Source organism: Ciona robusta, chromosome 13, assembly GCF_009617815.1.
Source record: "Ciona robusta chromosome 13, ASM961781v2".
Classification (NCBI taxonomy): domain Eukaryota; kingdom Metazoa; phylum Chordata; class Ascidiacea; order Phlebobranchia; family Cionidae; genus Ciona; species Ciona robusta.
The window spans coordinates 2926807-2946820 of record NC_143247.1 but is presented as its reverse complement, the minus strand read 5'-3'; the positions used below and the strand labels follow the sequence as shown (position 1 = coordinate 2946820).

At 32.4% G+C, this 20014-nt stretch overlaps 3 protein-coding genes across 5 annotated transcripts; all 3 read left to right on the top strand.

Moving 5' to 3' along the window:
• The first annotated feature begins 482 nt into the window (after window positions 1-482).
• On the top strand, window positions 483-7891 carry LOC149725819 (glutamate--cysteine ligase regulatory subunit-like). Of its 2 annotated transcripts, XM_089891531.1 has the most exons (8): window positions 486-741; window positions 1166-1237; window positions 1586-1727; window positions 3402-3529; window positions 3810-3917; window positions 5187-5301; window positions 5987-6077; window positions 6516-7891. In XM_089891531.1, exons 1-8 carry the CDS (start codon window positions 598-600, stop codon window positions 6619-6621), a joined length of 906 nt encoding a protein of 301 aa, XP_089747657.1. In that variant the 5' UTR covers window positions 486-597; the 3' UTR covers window positions 6622-7891. The 2 variants fall into 2 exon arrangements, with proteins under 2 accessions (XP_089747658.1, XP_089747657.1); XM_089891532.1 differs by lacking the exon at window positions 1166-1237 and having other exon boundaries at window positions 483-741.
• Window positions 7892-10099: 2208 nt separating this feature from the next.
• On the top strand, window positions 10100-12304 carry LOC149725818 (BTB/POZ domain-containing protein KCTD5-like). Its single transcript, XM_089891537.1, has one exon. The coding sequence runs from the start codon at window positions 10151-10153 to the stop codon at window positions 10799-10801; it is 651 nt and encodes a 216-aa protein (XP_089747663.1). The 5' UTR covers window positions 10100-10150; the 3' UTR covers window positions 10802-12304.
• LOC149725817 (glutamate--cysteine ligase regulatory subunit-like) lies at window positions 12293-19480 on the top strand. 2 transcript variants are annotated; one of them, XM_089891533.1, is made up of 8 exons: window positions 12293-12513; window positions 13184-13254; window positions 14364-14494; window positions 16456-16559; window positions 16927-17034; window positions 17703-17817; window positions 18473-18554; window positions 19000-19480. In XM_089891533.1, exons 1-8 carry the CDS (start codon window positions 12424-12426, stop codon window positions 19082-19084), a joined length of 786 nt encoding a protein of 261 aa, XP_089747659.1. In that variant the 5' UTR covers window positions 12293-12423; the 3' UTR covers window positions 19085-19480. The 2 variants fall into 2 exon arrangements, with proteins under 2 accessions (XP_089747659.1, XP_089747660.1); XM_089891534.1 differs by lacking the exon at window positions 13184-13254 and having other exon boundaries at window positions 12376-12513.
• The last annotated feature ends 534 nt before the right edge of the window (window positions 19481-20014 follow it).

The following is a 20014-nucleotide window of genomic DNA, read 5'->3' as shown; positions in this document are numbered from 1 at the left end:
TTGCAATTTTTTATATTTTGTTAAGTGAATATTCGGTTTAAATTAATTAATGCCGTACAAAGTTTAATGTATTTTCGAACCCTGGGGTAGCAACCGCAAAGAACGTTCCAGCCTCCCGCGTTGTGGTGTAGTATTACTAGTATTAAGCTTAGTCATTGAAGAAAAACCTTGTCATGGCATATAAGACAGCGCAATAGTTAGCATGCACCATTTTCGCGTGCTATAGGGCTGTTTGAGATAGTTTTTAAATATTATATGCAGGAATTTATAAGTATATAAGGTATTAAGTGTGTAAATTTATTTTTTTAAAGACAAATTTGATAAAATTATATAATAGTTTAGGATAGGTAAATTTAAACAATGAAATCTATATCATTTAAGCAGGAATATGTAAAATTTATATAAAAATCATAAAATAAGTAACTTTTAACAAAAAAAGATGTCATTTTAGCAGAAATGTGGTAAATGTATATATATATAGAATAACTAACATAAAATCTAATTATCTACAGAATCAGTTTTGAAACTTTAGGCCAATTGGCGGTAAACATATTTTCTAAATTTAGTTGGATTTTGAAAACTTAATAAATTTATAAGATGTCTATGGACACGGACCGCAACGAAGTAGCTCGTATCATGGTGGGCCATGCATCACATATTCGACTACATACAGGAAACGTGATCAACTGGAATTTGTTGAAAAAACACAAGTTCCGACCTGCTATGACATCATCAGATGAGGTAATACTGTTTCTTTGATTTGTTTGTGTGTCGACAGTGTGCATGAGGTGTATATTTACATCAGGAATGTCTGTGCAAATGTATTGGCGTACTATAATCCATGATTTTAAAACTTTAGAAAAATAGAACAAAGTGAGCATGAGGTGTATGAATACACCATGTGTGCCTGGTGTATAAGAAGACATCCATGTTACAACTCGACAGTAAACATGAGGTGTATGAATACACCATGTGTGTCTGGTGTATAAGAAGACATCCATGTTATAACTTCACAGTGAGCTTTATGTGTATAATTACACTTGTGTATACACTGTATCTTTAGTGTATTAAAATCCATTAAGAGCACATTTGAATACCATTTTCATATATATAATACATGCAAACTTGTATACATTATATTAAACCAAATAATGTTTATCCTTAGTTAATGGATGCAATGCACACAGCAATGCAGACATGGATACGTAGTATGAATATAGAATCACCTAATCTGCCAGTAAGAACTTACCATTATATGTTTGTATATATATATAATATATGATATTTGCATGGCATGATGTGATATGATATAATCATTGTTTAAGCTACACCCATAGGCGCCAAATTTTATTAAATTAATATATTAACGGTTAACAATAAACCTTTAATATTATAATTCATTAAAATGCTATTAAAATATAATTGCATAAATTAATTATAAAACTAATCAAGTCCAGAAAGCATGGCATATTAAAATGAACTATTAAACCATCAATTTTTATATTATATATATATTTAGTCTATTTAAACTGCATTAAAATAAGATAGACTTCATAAATGAATTATAAAACTAATTATTTTCCAGGAACCTCGAAACATATTGGATGTTTCAAACACGGAGCTCGTTGCACCAATAGATTCAGAACAACGAGACCAGATGAAACTATCGGTTAAATTGTTCCTCACTAGGTGGGATCCTGAGCTCATTAGACAAGCTGTTGACCATGGTAAGGTTTTATACTATTTCTATATAAACATATTTATGATTTATATATTATTTCTAAAATTTAGTTAGGGTTTATATACTATTTCTATATGGGTGAAGGTTCTATACTTATGAACGTAACTTTTTTGTGTGGTGAGAAAAGATTGCACAAGGTTTCTGTTTTATACATTTTGTGCTTATGAGTTGGAAAATATAACAGTTTATTATTTCTATTTCCAAGCAGATAAATTAAAGATATAAATAATTGGTCAGCAAAACTTTTCTTTAGCACCATTGGGCATAAAATATTTCAAAGTATTTTTATTCAGAGTGGTTTTGTTATCTGCTGTTCTGTTTAATTTTTAATTTCCGGTTTTAAAATAGATTCGAAATATTTGTACAATGGGGGCCCCTTGTTGTGCGAATAATTTAAAATAGCACTGTCATAGTGGGTGTGTGCTTATATCAATATTTTATCATGTGAGAGTAAATTTGCTTTACAAACTATGCTAAAAAGTGTTGCCACTAAAGTAGTATAGCAACTCTTTAAGCATAGCTTGACTTATGCAATAAAAAAATTTGGCATCACTGAAATTTTTTCTCTCCTTTTTATAGAATGTATGTTATCATTGTTTTTGAGATATTTTATTTACTTTCTCACAAGAATGTCTGCTTAATATTAACCTATAGTCCTATAGATTAAAAAGAGATAGATATTTGTGTTAAGTAAACTTTTAGGGGGGTTTCTATTCATAAAGTTTCACATAGTTTTACTATTTGTTTTGGATCAAGTTTTACCCCAGCACGTATTAATTTTGACTTCACATAAAATTGCGCTGTTTAATAATTATAATAAAATATAAAAGTATTTTTTATATTTGTAGTAAAATCTGGGGTGACATTGTTAAAATACAGTTACACTCATAGTTGTCAAACATAGGGAACCTCATTGATTAATGTGGTGAATGCAATATACTTTGGCTCTGCTTGTTTGTATGAACACCTAACAGCAGGGTAAAACCCAATTAAACGTGTACAAAAACATATGATGTTACCCTTTTAAAAAGCTCCCCATAAGAATAGGATATCTAAGGCATTATTGTTGTCTGTTGTGTACCATCAAAACCATGTATAACCATGCGTAGTATCATCTTCTACTCGTAAATTTCCTAGAATTTTTCCTAGAGAGATGACATGTTGCCAGTTACACCACCATATTGTTTGTTTACGTTTTTGTCATCCAGGGCCAACTATATCATAGCTTTACTATGGTGTATACTTTGTGTAAGTTAGTGTTAATGCACCGCCAATATTGGTAATTTCCTGTCATTGTTTTTGTTTTCATTCACATTTTTCCTGTACGTTTTGCCTTTTTCTAAAAAAAATTATAAATAAATAATCTATAAACATTAAATTTACACAAAGCATACACCAAAGAAAAACTTTTATTTACAAAACATTTAAAATACTAGGTTTTAGATATAGCTTTAAAATTTAAATGTTTACAAAGTTATATACGTGGTAACTTACAAGCGAGCGGACTGTGTATGAGTCACATGTGTGTTTGGTGTATAAGAAGACACCCATGTTATAACTCGACACTCGACATTGACAAGTGCAAGTGCATGTAGCTACCATGTATGATGCCAAACACCCATATTATAACCCCACCCATAATAACAATTAAACCCCACAGTAACCCGTGAGCTTGGTGTACAAAGAATTGACTCAGTGATCGTCTCCCTCCCCATATCACCTCCTACCTCCCTGTTGGAGCCAAACAACAACTCAACATCTGTTATTCATGACCTGGAAAAAGTAAAGGTAGGGGAATGTTTTGGGCTCTCTAAAATTTACCTGTAAAAATGCATTATAGGTGTATTGTGTATCTTTATATATTTATATATATAGGCCTATATAACTTTTATATAAGTTGTCCCAAAAAATAGCTTTTAAATAAAAGATCCTTAAAGTATATATATATAAAATATTATAGACCAGATATAACTTCATTTTATGAATCAAACAAAAAATAACCATCTAATTACCCCTCCGGCCTCCCCCAATATTTAATTTATTTAATTAAATACAACCCCCCTTGCAGCCAATCTGGAAGGAGATGCAGTCAACAGTGGACAGTGGTCATGTGACTAATATCGGAGTTTGCGATTTTGATCAAGAAAGCTTAAAGGAATTGAATGATTGGGCAAGGGTGGGTGCCTGTTATTGGTGTGGCATGGAAAATATACAATTTATTTTGTTTTATCATATAAAAAACAATAAAATTGAACCTTGAATAACTATTTTTATATAGCATGTATAAAATATAAAATAAAATGTTTTGTATCAAAAAAATGATAAATATATTGTGCCAATAATCGCTCACTTAAGATTAGATCGTTGTTTTTGTGGCGTGAAAAAAATACAATTTATTTCATTCTATTATATAAAAAACACAATAAATGGAACCCTGATTAACCCTTAAAATGTAGCATCTATAATATATATATAATTTTTTTTTTAATTTAAAAATGATAAATTTATTGTACCAAAAATCTTTTACTTAAAATTAGATTATATCATTATATCTGGTACAAGCAGCAGCAGAATATGTCTTGTTGATTGCCATATGTCAATATTAATGTAATAAGTGAGAGAGATTCTCCTGTTTTGAAACTCAGCGTGGCACGCGATATTACAGTCGTGATGAGTCGTGTGTATTTATAGAATTGCTGTGTCATGATGTTTCTTCTGCAAAGCACGATGAGCCGCTGCGGCAGTTATAGCTTCGCGTGTGTACGCAGAGTGCGGCTTTTTCTCTTTTATGTTTAATTGGCAAACATTTGTTGCGAGTTGCGACGTATTTATTCAACTAAAAGTTATAAATATAAAGCTAATTTTAGGAGACCTTTAGGGAACCTCATTGGTTAATGTGGTGAATGCAATATATTTTGGCTCTGCTTGTTTGTATGGTCACCTAACATCAGGGTAAAATCTGGGGTGACATTGTTAAAATACAGTTACACACATAGTTGTCAAATATAGGGAACCTCATTGATTAATGTGGTGAATGCAATATACTTTAGCTCTGCTTGTTTGTATAGACACCTAACAGCAGGGTAAAATCTGGGGTGACATTGTTAAAATACAGTTACACTCATAGTTGTCAAATAAGGGAACCTCATTGATTAATGTGGTGAATGCAATATACTTTAGCTCTGCTTGTTTGTATAGACACCTAACAGCAGGGTAAAATCTAGGGTGACATTGTTAAAATACAGTTACACTCATAGTTGTCAAATAAGGGAACCTCATTGATTAATGTGGTGAATGCAATATACTTTAGCTCTGCTTGTTTGTATAGACACCTAACAGCAGGGTAAAATCTGGGTGACATCGTCAAAATATATAGGGAGCCTTATTACACATACAACACACCAAACTTAATATATTTAAAAATCAAAATCTTTATATGTTTCAGATCAAGCCTTCAACCAACCAAATCAACCTAACTAACTGTTGCGCTGTCCCATGCGACCTTATTCAGTATTCACGGGAAAAAAGCATCGAATTATTGACCCATAACGACCCTGCAGGTAATAAATGATATCTATGGATTTCTGTTTGCAGATTTTTTCTTAGATATACAAATAATAAATATTTGAAAATTTAAACAGAAATTTTATTAAGCAAATAATAAATAGCCCAGAAATTAATTAAAAGTATTATTGATTTTTCTATGCATTATAAATAACAAATATTTTCGGAAAATTAAACAGTTTTCTTATTAAGCAAATATTAAATAGCTCAGAAATTAATAAAAATAATATAAATATTCCCCGCAATTTAACGAGAACTCGTGTGAAAATGCCGTGTCATGCCCTCCAGCTATATGATGACTTGCGTTTAATTTCTGGGAATTCCCATTTATATATAGATATATAGTCGTGCACCTTTGATATTTAGAAATGTGGAGGCATTTCTGCAGTGTTTCCAGCTATTTTTTAAGTCTGACACCCTAAATTTTAAACTATATTATAATGCAAAGAAAAAAAATTCTGTGTATGAAATTTAATTTTTATGCCTTGAAATTTTTTTGTATTAAAAATGATTTTTTTTTGTTGTGCAACACTTTTAATAATCCTTTCCATTTTGGTCATCACTGCCTATAATCAAACTACCAAGTAGCTAGATCAAAACATGACATTCTCGCAATAAATCATGATCAAAAACTTCATGACTTGCACTTTAATCATGTGATTAACAACCATGGCTTTGCAGAAATTTTATCGGGCCGGAAATTTCAATCTTTCATGTTTGAAGCAACCGATGATATTAATTCTACCTCATGGAGCCCTGCCTATGTTGCAAGGTACTTGTTGAATGCATGTAACTTATGTATCCTTTAAAAATGTTTTAACTTACTTATAGGGCAATGACAGTCATTATTAATACTTTGTAAACTGAATGAATGTAACTTACTTAATCCTCACGTGGCCGGAAAACGACAGTCGTTATCACACGGGTTTAATACTTCGTGCCAGCTTACGAGTTACCATGTATGTTATTTTGTGGTTGATTATTTTTTTTGGATTTTTTCATTTTTTTATGTATGGCTGATAATTTGGACAACCCATTAGTGGCCACTGGGTTGGAGCAATTGTCGTTAAGTGTCTTGCCCAAGGACACATACGCCCACAATGGTAGCAGCGTCGAGCCTTGAACCGATTACCTATTGGTTACAGGCAGGTGCGCTAACCACTATGCCACGGCGCCGGACAAAAACTAATGTTTTTGTATTTCTTTTTAGGTATTCAGTTCTGGTCCGTTACCGTGGCATTGTTCACTCCAAAGGTTATCTTCTTTCTGCCGAACGATCGTCACAAGATGGGGCTGAAGATTACGGGTTCTTTTGAAAAATTTCTTCAAAATTTTTGCTAAATATTTCCGACTTTTGAAAAGTTTCTTTTTTTATTTTTCCAAAAATGCTTTTTGGGTTGAGTTTCCAAAATTCTTAATCCTTTATTGCAGGTCTGATCTGGTTAAGGTTATATTTGATCTATTGTGTCTTCCTTAAGTAAGTTTCAAATGGTACACCAACACTATTTAATCAAAATTCACTTACATTTTTGGGAGTGCCTATAAAAATACTTTTTTTTTAATTGGAGTACACAAAAAAACTGCTTTTGTCAAATTGCGGTAAAAATAGTTTCAAATATGTTTTTTAACCAAGCAATAACTTTATTATACTGACTTTAAAATTTCCAAAAAACTTAAGGTGTTATAAAGCTTTCCTAAAGTAAATAGCAACAGCTTTTCTGAGCTGACATTATGAAGTCATTATTTGGATTTTCTATAAAATTATTTGGATTTTGCGATAAGGTTTATCAGTTCTAAAACCTATAACAACCTTTGACGTTACTGTAAAGTTTAGTTATGACCTTCAATACAGTGAAACCTCCAAAACACTGCAAGCATTTCAATAAGTAATACCTCTTACACACGAGGACAACTTCAGAAAAAATGTCACAAATTTTTAGAAGCGAGTCCTAGATTGTGTGAAAATGACATTTCATTGCTGTGTAAAGTATGTTGCGTCATAATTATCCCAAAATATTCATATTACTTTCCAGTATTTCCCATTATTGTCTAAAAGCACAAAACGTCTTTATACTTAGAATTCCCCCGTAGAAGTAAAAAGTTTACCTACAATTTTTTCGCATAAAATAATATAAAAACAGGCTTTTTGTTCTAAACAATTTCCAAAAGTTTTTTTATAAGTTACAAAACTATGATTATATTGACCATTTTTGTTTTGTATTTTGCTTTATCTTTATAGCATAATGTTCCAGACGAATAAACACCTAAGTATTAACACTTTTCATAAGTTCGCCTGTCTAAATTATTAATTTATTTCTTTTAGAGTTGATAGGCTAGATCTTGTTTTGACTTAAAAATAATGTCTGTGTTTTTTTTTCTATTTATTGCTGTAAATGAATGTTGCATTTTTTTATAAGTGTCACTATACTCAGATACTCTTCTGGCCTTCTAAATTTAAAATTCAACAATTGATCCATTTCCTTTGAAAGTTAAAGTGTACGGTTATATTTAAACATGAACGATTACTTTTCTATGCATGTTTTTTAATGCCTGTGTATAGTTTCAATAAAACCTTAACCGTGTTGATTTTGCCAGTAGTTGTTTTATGAGTGTTCTGGTCAGGTCTGCAAAATAATTGCAGCGCAGTTTTAGAAGATGGATACCAGCTAGTTTTTTAGTTTACCAGCAGTCTGGTAGCTGGTGGATGCTTTTAACCTCATATATACTACGGTAAAAATAAAAGATTCAATTTTAAACGATTCAGTTCGACTTGATTTTTGTGAGTTACATAAAGTGCATTGGTTATGTTTGGATTTTAACTTGAACCTACGAGAATATCGCTTCAAAAGCTGGAGAAATATTTTCATGTGCCATTTAAACCCAAATTGCAATAAATTCAATTACTTTGTTATCTGAATTAACTTCTATTTCCAGAACCTTTTATCTTAGGAATTGAGTTCCAGTTTTTATTTATACGAAGTCGAAACTTTCCATTTTGAATGTGATTAGTTTAGAATAGATCAGACGAGACTGTTGCTACTTTACATTTAAACCAAGATTACAATACATTAATTGACAATAGTGAAGAATCCTATGGTACATAGCAGAATAGGCTGGTGGGAAGTGTTAGAGGTTGGTGGTGGATGGTTAGGGGGTTAGTCGTTATAGGGTCAGTAGTTAGGGGTTAGTGGTTAGCAAAAAGAGGGGGGGGGGTTCTTTATTAGCACCAATTAATTTACTTTGCTATATAAATTATTATCTAAAGTATCTCTGATAATAGAAATACACCTTAAGTTTTGATTTTATACAGCAGCTGAAACTCCTTTTTTGAATGTGACTAGTTTAAAATAGATATGACTGTTGTGTGTACATTTAAACCCAGATTGCAATAAATTAAGTCATTGTAATCTGAATTAAATTGTATAACTGGAAGTTCTGATCTTAGAAACTTTATATTAGCAGGAAAATTTCCTTTTGAATGTGATCAGTGTATGTTTAAAATAGATTAGACATGACTGGTAAGTGTACAATTAATTAACGTAGGTTGTTTTGATTGCAAATTAACTATTGTTCCTGGTTAGTCATATGTCCAGATAGTGTGTCAATTGTATTTATCTAAAGGTGGCGTGATCATAGTACTTCTGGACGTGATAGGTAATGTAACTAAAATGGGACAGTACAGTCACGAATGGGGTATTTAAATATTTAGTAAATATTAAAAAAAGTTTACTCCTACTACTAATTGCAACATATGTAAGAAACATGCGTGACGTGGTATATTGATCACTAGTACGCTCTTAAACGACAGTATAAAATGATTTTTCATACTCCCCAGTTACATCAAAAAAAAATTAGGTATCATAACTGAGGTATAAAAGTGAAGTAACGCAGTTAAAAGGTTAAGTTCTTGTTACGTTTTGTCAGAAGTAAATTTAAAAGATTTGAAAATTTGGGAGTTTTTCATTTAATTAAATTATGCAGGCTAGCTAAAAGACTATAGTTTACAACAGATTAAAGAGTCATTTATTTGCATGCCACATCCATATCGTACGTTGTATAGTTTTAAGAAAGTCGCGATTTGAGGTTTAATCTAAAATTTAAGTTTGCCATTTAGTTATACAAAGTTTAACACTAACATGCCTGTGTGTAGGTATTAAATTAAGTCTCAGTAGTTAAGTACATTTTTAAAGAATAGAATACCGTTAATACAGGTTTTTATATTTTAAAAATATATTTATTTGTTTTACGGAACTATTCTGGCAAATTAATTCCGTGTGCCAATGTCTATTAAATGAATGTAACTTACTTTATCCTCGCGTGGCCGGAAAACGACAGTCGTTATAACACGGGTTTAACACCTCGTGCCAGCTTACGAGTTACCATGTATGTTACTTTGTGGGTGATTATTTTGTTGTTGGATTTTTTGTATTTTTTTATGTATGGCTGATAATTTAGACAACCCATTAGTGACCACTGGGTTGAAGCAATTGCCTTTAAGTGTCTAGCCAAAGGACATATACGCCCACATTGGTAGCAGCGACGAGCCTTGAATCCATTACCTCTGGGTTACAGGCAGGCGCGCTAACCATTATACCACGGTGCGGGTATTATTATTAAGTAGTGTTTGATTGGTTCCAGTTAAGAATCCTCCACCTATGTTAACTGCTAACCCCTAACTACTAACCCATATAAGCACTAACCCCTAAATACCAACCTTAAACACTTCCCACTAGCCTAACCTTTAGTGTACAAGAGCTATTCTTCACTTGTTCTGTCTTTTTTTGTTATTTAACCTATGTGACTTATTTTCCCCAGATTTTAGCGGATAGTCTTTGAATATCCGAAATGGCTTGCAGTCAGAATGGAGTTGACCATAATAATACCACTGGAACATTGCTTACAAATAGTCACAACAAATCTAAATGGGTCAAACTGAACGTTGGGGGCCAATACTTTGTCACAACCACTACAACTCTATGTAAATATCAGAAGTCATTTTTGTACAGACTATGCCAAGAAAACCCAGAACTTAACTCAGATAAAGACGAAACTGGTGCGTTCTTAATCGACAGGGACCCTACTTATTTTGGACCAATTCTAAATTACTTACGGCACGGGAAACTTGTCATGAACAAAGACCTAGCTGAAGAAGGAGTCTTGGAAGAAGCGGAATTTTACAACTTAGCTGAACTTATTCGCCTAGTAAAGGACCGCATTCGTGAACGAGACAAGGTGAATGCGCAGCCCCATAGCAAGCATGTGTATAGAGTTATACAATGCTTGGAAGATGAGCTTACGCATACAGTGTCTGCTATGTCTGATGGCTGGAAATTTGAACAGTTAATAAGTGTGGGTTCATCATATAGCTATGGCATTGATCAAGCTGAGTTTTTATGCGTGGTTTCGAAAGAATTATCAAATAGTTGCACCGGGGTACCAACTGAACAAACAAACAAAGCGAAACTTATGCAAGAGCAAGGCTCTAGGTTTATTTAAATTGAGAGTTTTTAGTTTTAATTCATGGTTGGTTGATATTTCAACATAATATCTCTATGGTACTAATATGGAATAGTTGTTCTTGTCTTGGCAATACCAAGTCTGCAGAGTATGGCAGGTACACAAGCGATTTTGTTTATGAACTTTTGGTTATGCACGCAATAATTTGTTCCATGCACGCCAATTAATTAACCAATGAACCAAATCTGTTTTAAATTGGGTAGGATTTCCTCATGTGGCTTAGAAATGTACGTGCTTTACTTATTTTTATTAATAGCGAAAAATAACCGTCTTGCACGCCCAAAGATCTCGTCAGGAACTGCCATACTCTGCAGACTGGGGCAATACAATGTGTTTAATAACTGTTGCATTAGGTTTGGCTTCAAACTGTTTGATTGTTTTTCACGCCTCATATATTAACTATTATGTTACACCTACAAATTTGTTGTGAATGAAAGCGTTCTGATTGTCCACTCAGGCAATGTGTTGCCCACAATCACAAAATAAGTTTGACCAATTCAAATTCTGTAATAATGTAGAGTTACAGTTTACAATTTTCATAAGGGTTGTTTTTTCTTTTTTTTTCAGTTTGGTAGTGCCCGCTTTGAGGTTAAATGTATTGGTTTAAGGACTTGTAATTTATCAAGTTACTGGCAACGGCCTCTCTCTTTTCAATAGTCACTGAATTATAGTTTAGTTGTTATTAATATTTAAAACAATGAAATATGTGGATTTTCTAAGAGCATTTTTGCGTGTTTGTTTTAGCAATTACGCTTTGTTTTGTCCTGTTTTGTTACATGTTAAAACTATTTGCTTAATTTCAATTGTGTCACAACACTAATATTGTATTTTTACTTCTCCATGTAGCAATAACATATTTCCTTCTGCATTATTATTGTAAAGTAGAAGTGTCGGAATATTACACCATAGTTAAAATTGTGACTAATAATAGATATGATGATTTCAATTTTAGGTCAAAGTGTTTTTAAAATAAATATCTGTTAAATTAAAATATTAGTGATTTCTGTGTAGGGTGATTATGTGTAAACTTCAATTTTGTTTTATTTACAACTAAAAGTGATTTTATCATTTCTGTTCTGCAACAAATTTCTTTATTACATCAATATCTGATTTCTTTTAAAAATGACAAACTTATTGTTCTGTTGAATTACTCAATTACTGTCACAAGATTTTAACAATGTTTCGCAAATCTTGGCTGTTTTCAGTGGCGCCGATTTTATAAAATTTCAGGGGTTGCGATAATACAAAAAATGTGATAACTGTAAAAGTAGATTGTATTTTTTAAGAAAATTTAATGATAAAATGCATTTATACTTGGAAAATCCAGGGATTACTGCAACCCATGCAAAACTCCTAAAATAGTTTGCATATCCTGTACCATATAAATCGGCGCCACTGGTTTTACAAATGCATTGCAACTAACAAGTTGCCTTAACTATTATCAAATTAACCCTTGAACGTTTTTTACCAGAGCAAAATAAATTTTGTAGGGTCCAAAAACATACAAGAAAACACATGGGTTTATAAAACTTTCAATTTGACTGATAGTTCTCGCTCTGGTTGGCTCAGTTAGAAGAAGTTTTGAATACCGAGCAACAGCAATGGAGAGAGTCAAAATATTATCATCAGCAAACTCACTTGCTATACATTCAGGGAATGTGTTGTACAACTTAGTTATGTCTATGGATGAGGTATGTATTACCTACAACCGTATCTAATCTTGAAACAAATTGTATGCAGTATGTACCTTTGTACCTTTATCTTTATAAATTTTATTATAGCCTTGAAAAAACTATAAAATTATAAAACCAAAAGTATAAATTTCATATGAATTGCCAAAATTTTAAGTTATCCACTGCAATCTTGATTCTTGAATACAACATCCTGGGAATAAAAACTTATATTTATTGGTGGGGTATTTATATGTATCAATAAGAGTATAAATTAAAGCATAAGTGATGCTTTTGTACATTGTAAATAAGTTTACAAACTAATAAAATTTACTAAACTTGGGGCAAGAATTTAAATAAATTGTATGTAGCATGCACAACTTTTATCTAATCTTAATTTAAGCTAAGACCTGTACAGTGGCGTAGAAAAAGCGGGCATTTGGAAAAGAAACAATACTTATGACCAAGTAAAACCGTATCACTGACTCACAGGCTTTCAGTATCACTGACTCACAGACTTTTACTGTTTAAATTCTTTTGCTACTACTGCGAAATAAGGCCATAAACTTTAATTGAAAAATTAATTTTATTTATAGACAAATGCCACCTTTAATTTCACCTCTTCAAAAATGAGTCATTGCTTTCTGTTGCGCCTACCCACCCATTATTATTATAAATAACTATTCTCCAGATTTGTGCATCTCTGTGTGGGAATGTGAAGGCGTGGCTGATTGAAAATGTCAATCAACCAATCTGTCAAAGGTTAAAAAAAGAGTTTTATTTTTAACAATATCACCCCAGATTTTACCCTGCTGTTAGGTGTCTATACAAACAAGCAGAGCCAAAGTATATTGCATTCACCACATTATTCAATGAGGTTCCCCATATTTGACAACTATGAGTGTAACTGTATTTTAACAATATCACCCCAGATTTTACCCTGCTGTTAGGTGTCTATACAAACAAGCAGAGCTAAAGTATATTGCATTCACCACATTAATCAATGAGGTTCCTTATGTTTGCCAACTGTGGGTGTAACTGCATTTTAACAATATCACCCCAGATTTTACCCTGCTGTTAGGTGTCTATACAAACAAGCAGAGCCAAAGTATATTGCATTCACCACATTAATCAATGAGGTTCCGTATGTTTGACAACTATGAGTGTAACTGTATTTTAACAATATCACCCCAGATTTTACCCTGCTGTTAGGTGTCTATACAAACAAGCAGAGCCAAAGTATATTGCATTCACCACATTAATCAATGAGGTTCCCTATGTTTGCCAACTATGGGTGTAACTGCATTTTAACAATGTCACCATAGATTTTGTTAAAATATTCAAAACAAAACGCCAATAGGCAACTTACTATCTTTTGCTATTGTTAATCTAGTGTGTATGGTGTTACATGTGTTTGTAGTTATACTACAACATCACACATTAACCAATACCACCAACCCTCCCTAATAGATTGTGGTTTATTACATAATCTTCCACACTGTTTTATAGTGTAAGTCTAGCATTTTAATGTGTTATGTTACCGGTTGAATGAAACCGCATTGATTAGTAAACACGGTTATGCCCTACAGCGCAATTGTAACAGATTTTTGTTTATAAAATATTGAAGACATAGCTGTTATATGAGTAGGTGGTAATTACATCTGTAGAACTGTATTTAAAACAAGGGGTATCCAATTATTAAATATACCATTCATAGTAATTATGACGTAAAAACTTTTGGAAATTACTAATTAAAAAGTTATATCGGCTATAATATACTTTATCTACATAAATATTCTTCAAAAAAAATTATTTCAGAGTAAAATTGATCTTTTTAATTTTTTTGCTGACAAATAATTTTTATTACTCAGCAAAAAATCCTCTTTATTCATTGATGGCGGGTCTACTTATGAAATGGAAAATCGCGACGATATTAAAATCACATTGAAGGTTTTCCTCCAGGCATTTGACTCCCCAACTCTACAAGAGGCACTTGATACAGGTACTTAAAAACTCTGCTATTTTTAGCCCACGAAAGTAGCTGACTGGTGCTGTATCTGTTTAGTGTATTAGCGGTAACCATCTGTTTCAGTAGGTATAGACTAGTAGAGCACAAGTGTGTTCAAATTGTGGGCCATACATAACATGAAAAACATCAGTTTTAAAATATTTTTTAGAAGTTGGCCATGCATACAGACAAAAACATCGAATTTAAAGTATTTTTTGAAAAGAGAGGATCAAAAAACATAGTCAAATTCACTTTAAAAGTGCTTTAATACTTTAATACATGCTGCACATTGTTCTGTGTTTCGGGTGTTCGTGTATGAATATAGTCAGGAAACAAAGTTATTGCTGTGACATATTCCGATTCCATTTAGCATTGTTATCATGTCTATTTATAGAAATAACTACGGTGTTAGTTTTCATGGCTATTGTTCTCCCCATGCTACAGTTCCCATGTTAACTCATGACAGTGTTGTTTTGACTCTGTACGTCTGATTTCCTACAGCCGTCATACCTGGGGACATGGGGTTTAGCCCAGGGTTTGACTATTACTCTAATAGCCAAATAATTCAAGGTTTACCGATTCTTGTCGTTATGTGAAGTTAACTGTCAAAATTTTGTGTGGGTTAAAATTAATTTAATGTACATTGTACAGTAATTCAAATGTCTGTTTGGTGCGTAGATTTATTGTCTAATTAATGATAAATACAGTAGAATCAACTTTTTTTACGATTAGAACACTATGCAGGCCTGTCTTGTGGCGTGTGTTTAACGTCAATGTATTTAAAAGAGAAGTAGTGTTTAAACTGAGTGCTGCTTCCAGTACTCAACCTAAATTCATTATTTAGCAATGTCCTACGTTACATTATGAGGTAAATAGTGGTGGTTGTTTAATTATTGATGTCATAATACACCCCTGTCTTCTACCCACTTTTCCATTTCACTGTTGAAATTGCATTAGACCAAATGTGATTACTTCTTCCAAGTACCAAGCTACCTGTTTTTGCTCTATAGTTTTACATACTTCTAAATCTGATATTTATATAATAGTAGGGTGGAGGGAGATGGGACACCTTTTTATTCTTTTTTTCTCATCGCATTTGGTAGTAAATAAAGAACATTCAAAGAATTATTAACCCGTATCCTCGCGACTCCCATAGACCGTTGTTAATTGTTTAAAACACGATCAGGATATTTGAATATTACAAGGTGTCTCATCTTCCCCCACCCTACTGTCTATGTATTATGTATACATATAATATATTCAAAAGTTATAATTTATCTAAATAATGCTGTGTTTTTTGCTAAAAAAAACAAATAATTTTGATACAAATTTCTTGTATATAATGCCATGTTTTGTTTGTACAATTTATTCATGTTCTACATAAGTCATAAAAGCATATTTCATGCTGACACGTTACTGTTTGCTTGTATTGTGTTGTTTAAACATGCTCTGTATATAAGTCACACCTGTGACGGGACAGGCAGTGATAAATATTGCAGAGGTTGTAACTGTTGGTTGAAATAATAACCGTAACTGTAAATATTCATATTACAATGACAGTTGCTGAGAAAAAATACATGTTAAAGAACTTGGTACAGTTTATCAAAACAAGAATAACTGTTTCTTACTTGGAGATGTTTTAGCATATTTGATCTTGTTTACCGCAATCGGAAATAAAAACAGATTTATGTTATGTATGTAACCATATCTTTTACACATTAGTTAAAAGAGCCGTTCTTAGTGGGAAGTTAAAATTTATATTACATATATATGTATATATGTATATAATATATGTAACATAAATTTAACATTAAAAATGGAGCTTTTAATTGTCCTTTAATAGTCTATTTTGAATACCGCAAGTTCGCAACCAATAATATATATATATATATAGGATATTTAAAACTCATTTTATCTTAGTGTTACTTTAACTTACACTCTCTAGTTCCCTCTAGCGTTGGGAGTACTGAAGACATCTCATATTGATTCCGTTCTTCTTTCGTTTCCACCAAATAATTCCGACTCAAATTTCCAACAATTTGAGTTCTCAACAATAGAGGTAACTTATGTGGGTATTTATACATTGTGTTTCTTGGTTAGTAATGGGACAACTCTGGTTTAAATCTCTGGATGTTGGGGTAATGGGCCAACTCTGGCCTAGATCATTGGGTGTCAGGGTAATAGGGCAACTCTGGCCTAAATCTGAACCATATTTGGTCAAATAGAGTAGGCTATACTACATTTAAACTCCGATGGTCTGAGACAAAATGATTTCTGATCAGGAAAAGGCATCAATCCCAATCCCCCTATACATTGTGATTTGTGATCACTCATTCTAATACAATATAATAATAAAGTTTTATGGATACCCAGATATTTTTAGCAGTTGGATATTACTAAATAGCATTTATTTTTTTCTATTCAAGGCAGTTTGGAAGAAGTTAGAATCTTACGTTGAGAACCATGCAGTGAATAAAATAGGGGTTTGTGATTTTGATGGGACAAGTTTACAAGATCTGTTTACACATGCAAAGGTAAAATGCAGCTGTTAACACACCAATAAGAATAGAATGTATCATTACTTTTACATCATATAAAAACACTTTTTTTGTGGTTATTTTTTACATTTTTACATTACTTTTATTTATATTAGGCATTAGCCTATATAATAACACCCCTTATTTTTTATGGCCAATTTTGTACAATGCACTCTCACTTTTTTATAACCAATTTTACTCTTAAAATTACTCTTAATATAGCCTGTGAAAACAAATGCTGGTAAAAGTTTCCATTGTATGCAACTTTCAGCTTACCTAACAAAGTATATAAGCTTACATGCTAACCGCACACCTTGAATATGAGTTTTTGGTAAGTTTACATGTATTTACACGTGCAAGCAATGAACATATAACATCATATTAAAGTTGCCAGTATTATTTTGACCAAAATTAGGGCACCAATAGTCAATATTTAAAACAAACTTGACAAAAGTGTTTTATATTCTGCTTGGCAGCAGAATTTGATAAGTAATATATGTTATATCCAAATGCTTCTCACCAAACCCACATATAATACCCAGTCTGATACACTCATATTCAATACTCACTAAACCAATACAATATCTCCCTATGAACAGAAAACCTGATGCTCCCATGCCCAAAATCAAACCTTAAACTTAATATCCACTTATTTGTATTACCAGATCAAACCGACCACAAACCAGATTAATCTGGTTCAGTGTTGCACACCACCTGATGATCTGGCTGCGTTTGCTGCTGAGAATGAAGTCCTGTTGCTTACACACAGGGACCCTACTGGTAACATTGATGTTATTTGATATTTGATACTGGTTTAGAATGTACAGTTCCTGACAATTACATACATAATACTTGCTTTGGAATATTCTTCCATGTGTATAAATATAAAGGTGTTTTTATGGGCAACCCAAACTTGTATCACTAATGTTATAACTGGTTTAGAATGTACAGTATCTGATTTACAATTACATACATAATGCTTTCTATTGAATATTCTCTTATGTATACCTGTGTTTTTATGGCAGGAGTGGTTAGGTGCTTGCATTGTAACTAAAGGACATTGTGTTTGACGCTTGATACTGATATGTGTATCAGTGTATGTGTACTTAGACTAGACGCTTAACTAATGTACATTTCTCCAACCCAGTGGTCACCAATGGTTTGCAGCACCTTGAATGTCTGTACAGTGAGCCAACCTTGAAATCTTAGGCCCATGGCGTGCCTAGAACCTCATCCATGTATAATAGAATGTGAATATACAATGTTGGGAAAATGTGCCAACTCTGGTCTAAATCTCAGGCCCTATGACATGCCATGGTGTAGGACCTCACCCATATACAATTCTATCATGAGCCTCTAGGAGAGTTGTATATGGCTTGTGCATTGCCCATTAGTCAGCCATACCTTTAATAAACTTGTTATTTTACTTCCATAGTAATCCTACCTCCCAAAACTGTCCAATGCATATTATCAGATACAGGGGTGACGGGAGATTGGAGACCTAGCTATCTTTTAAGGTTTGGCTCAAATAAATTGCTTGTGCTTTATGGAATCATATAAATTAGGTGTACAGATTTTAGCAACTGTTTCACTTAGTTGTATACTTTATACACCTGTTGCTGTAGTATAGTGTTTAGAATGCTTGTAACCATCGGATACTAGGTTCGATGCTTGATTCCGCTACTACTGGATTTGTTTAATGAACATTCTCTGTTTGGAAATATCAAGTATTTTTTTCCAGACACTCAGCCACCTATAACAATAAACCATGTTATTTATTAATTTTAATATATGCCACCACTTATATACAACAGCATATTTATAAGTGTTTCACTATCAAAAAGTACTTTATTTTCTTTCCATACGTTTAAGCACATATAACAACAGATCATATTATTTAACAAGTTAATAAAATGCTACCGCATATGTATCTTCTTCAACATTTGCTTTATTTCTTTCCAGATATACTTGTGTTGTTAAACTGAGAGAGATCGTGAAATGCAGAGGTTACCTTGTCAAACTATCCAACCGTCAAGCCTTAACCTGATTATTTAATTTATGTTACTTCTCCTACCAGGCATAACGGAAATAACCCAACAGACTTAACATCGGAAATACACTCCTATTTTTCCCGACGAAATGTTGGAAATATATTACGTTTTTTATAGATAAGGTATTGAAATACTATTTACATATTTAATTTGTTTTTTTTATACAGATACTGGTGTTTATGTAATTTTTGGGTGCATAGGGTTTAATGTGCAACTATACACATATATTTTAGCAATTTCGCGTATTTGGAATTGTTATTAAGTGATTTAAAAAAGCTATTGCTGCTAATTTTAGTTAAAAATGCTATGTCTTTTTGAATGAATGTTAATTGTTTGTGCTCGTGTGGCTAGAAAACATCACGGATGTTCTGTTTTATACACCTTATGCCTGTTTACGAGTTACCACGTATGTTACTTTTGTGTAGTTAGAAATACTATATCATTTTAAATGAATGTTAATTGTTTGTGCTCGCATGACCGTAAAACGACAGTCGTTAAATCACGGATGTTCTGTTTCATACACCATATGCCAGTTTACAAGTTACCACCTATGTTACTTTTGTGGGTGATCTAATGTCATCAATTCTTTGTGGAAAATCTCACGTGTGTAGCAAGAAATGCCCAAGCTCTGGAACCTAAATTATATCATGGAAGTAATTGGTTAACTTAAGAAATTTGCCATAAACTTGGTCACTTTAGGTTAAGTTACCGAGTTACATATTGAACAAATAGCATTTTTTTTTTACTTTTTTTGTAGCAAAACAAAATATCTTAAAATTTATCTTGCATTTGTATAGGCACCCCTTAAGTTTTATTTAAGTTTGTGTAGTGTTAAAACCTATTACTGAATAACATGCCTTCCAATAGATTAAATGTGCAATCACATCTAATTCTGCCATATTTGTCCACTTTTTAGCATGGTAGCC

Bases quoted from the DNA above. Each gene is read 5' to 3' on its own strand.
- LOC149725819 (XM_089891531.1), top strand. From the start codon at position 598: ATGTCTATGGACACGGACCGCAACGAAGTAGCTCGTATCATGGTGGGC. The intron at 742-1,165 runs GTAATACTGTTT...GTTTATCCTTAG, and splicing joins CTATGACATCATCAGATGAG to TTAATGGATGCAATGCACAC. The intron at 6,078-6,515 runs GTACTTGTTGAA...ATTTCTTTTTAG, and splicing joins AGCCCTGCCTATGTTGCAAG to GTATTCAGTTCTGGTCCGTT.
- LOC149725818 (XM_089891537.1), top strand. From the start codon at position 10,151: ATGGCTTGCAGTCAGAATGGAGTTGACCATAATAATACCACTGGAACA.
- LOC149725817 (XM_089891533.1), top strand. From the start codon at position 12,424: ATGGAGAGAGTCAAAATATTATCATCAGCAAACTCACTTGCTATACAT. The intron at 12,514-13,183 runs GTATGTATTACC...ACTATTCTCCAG, and splicing joins TAGTTATGTCTATGGATGAG to ATTTGTGCATCTCTGTGTGG. The intron at 16,560-16,926 runs GTAACTTATGTG...TTTCTATTCAAG, and splicing joins TTGAGTTCTCAACAATAGAG to GCAGTTTGGAAGAAGTTAGA.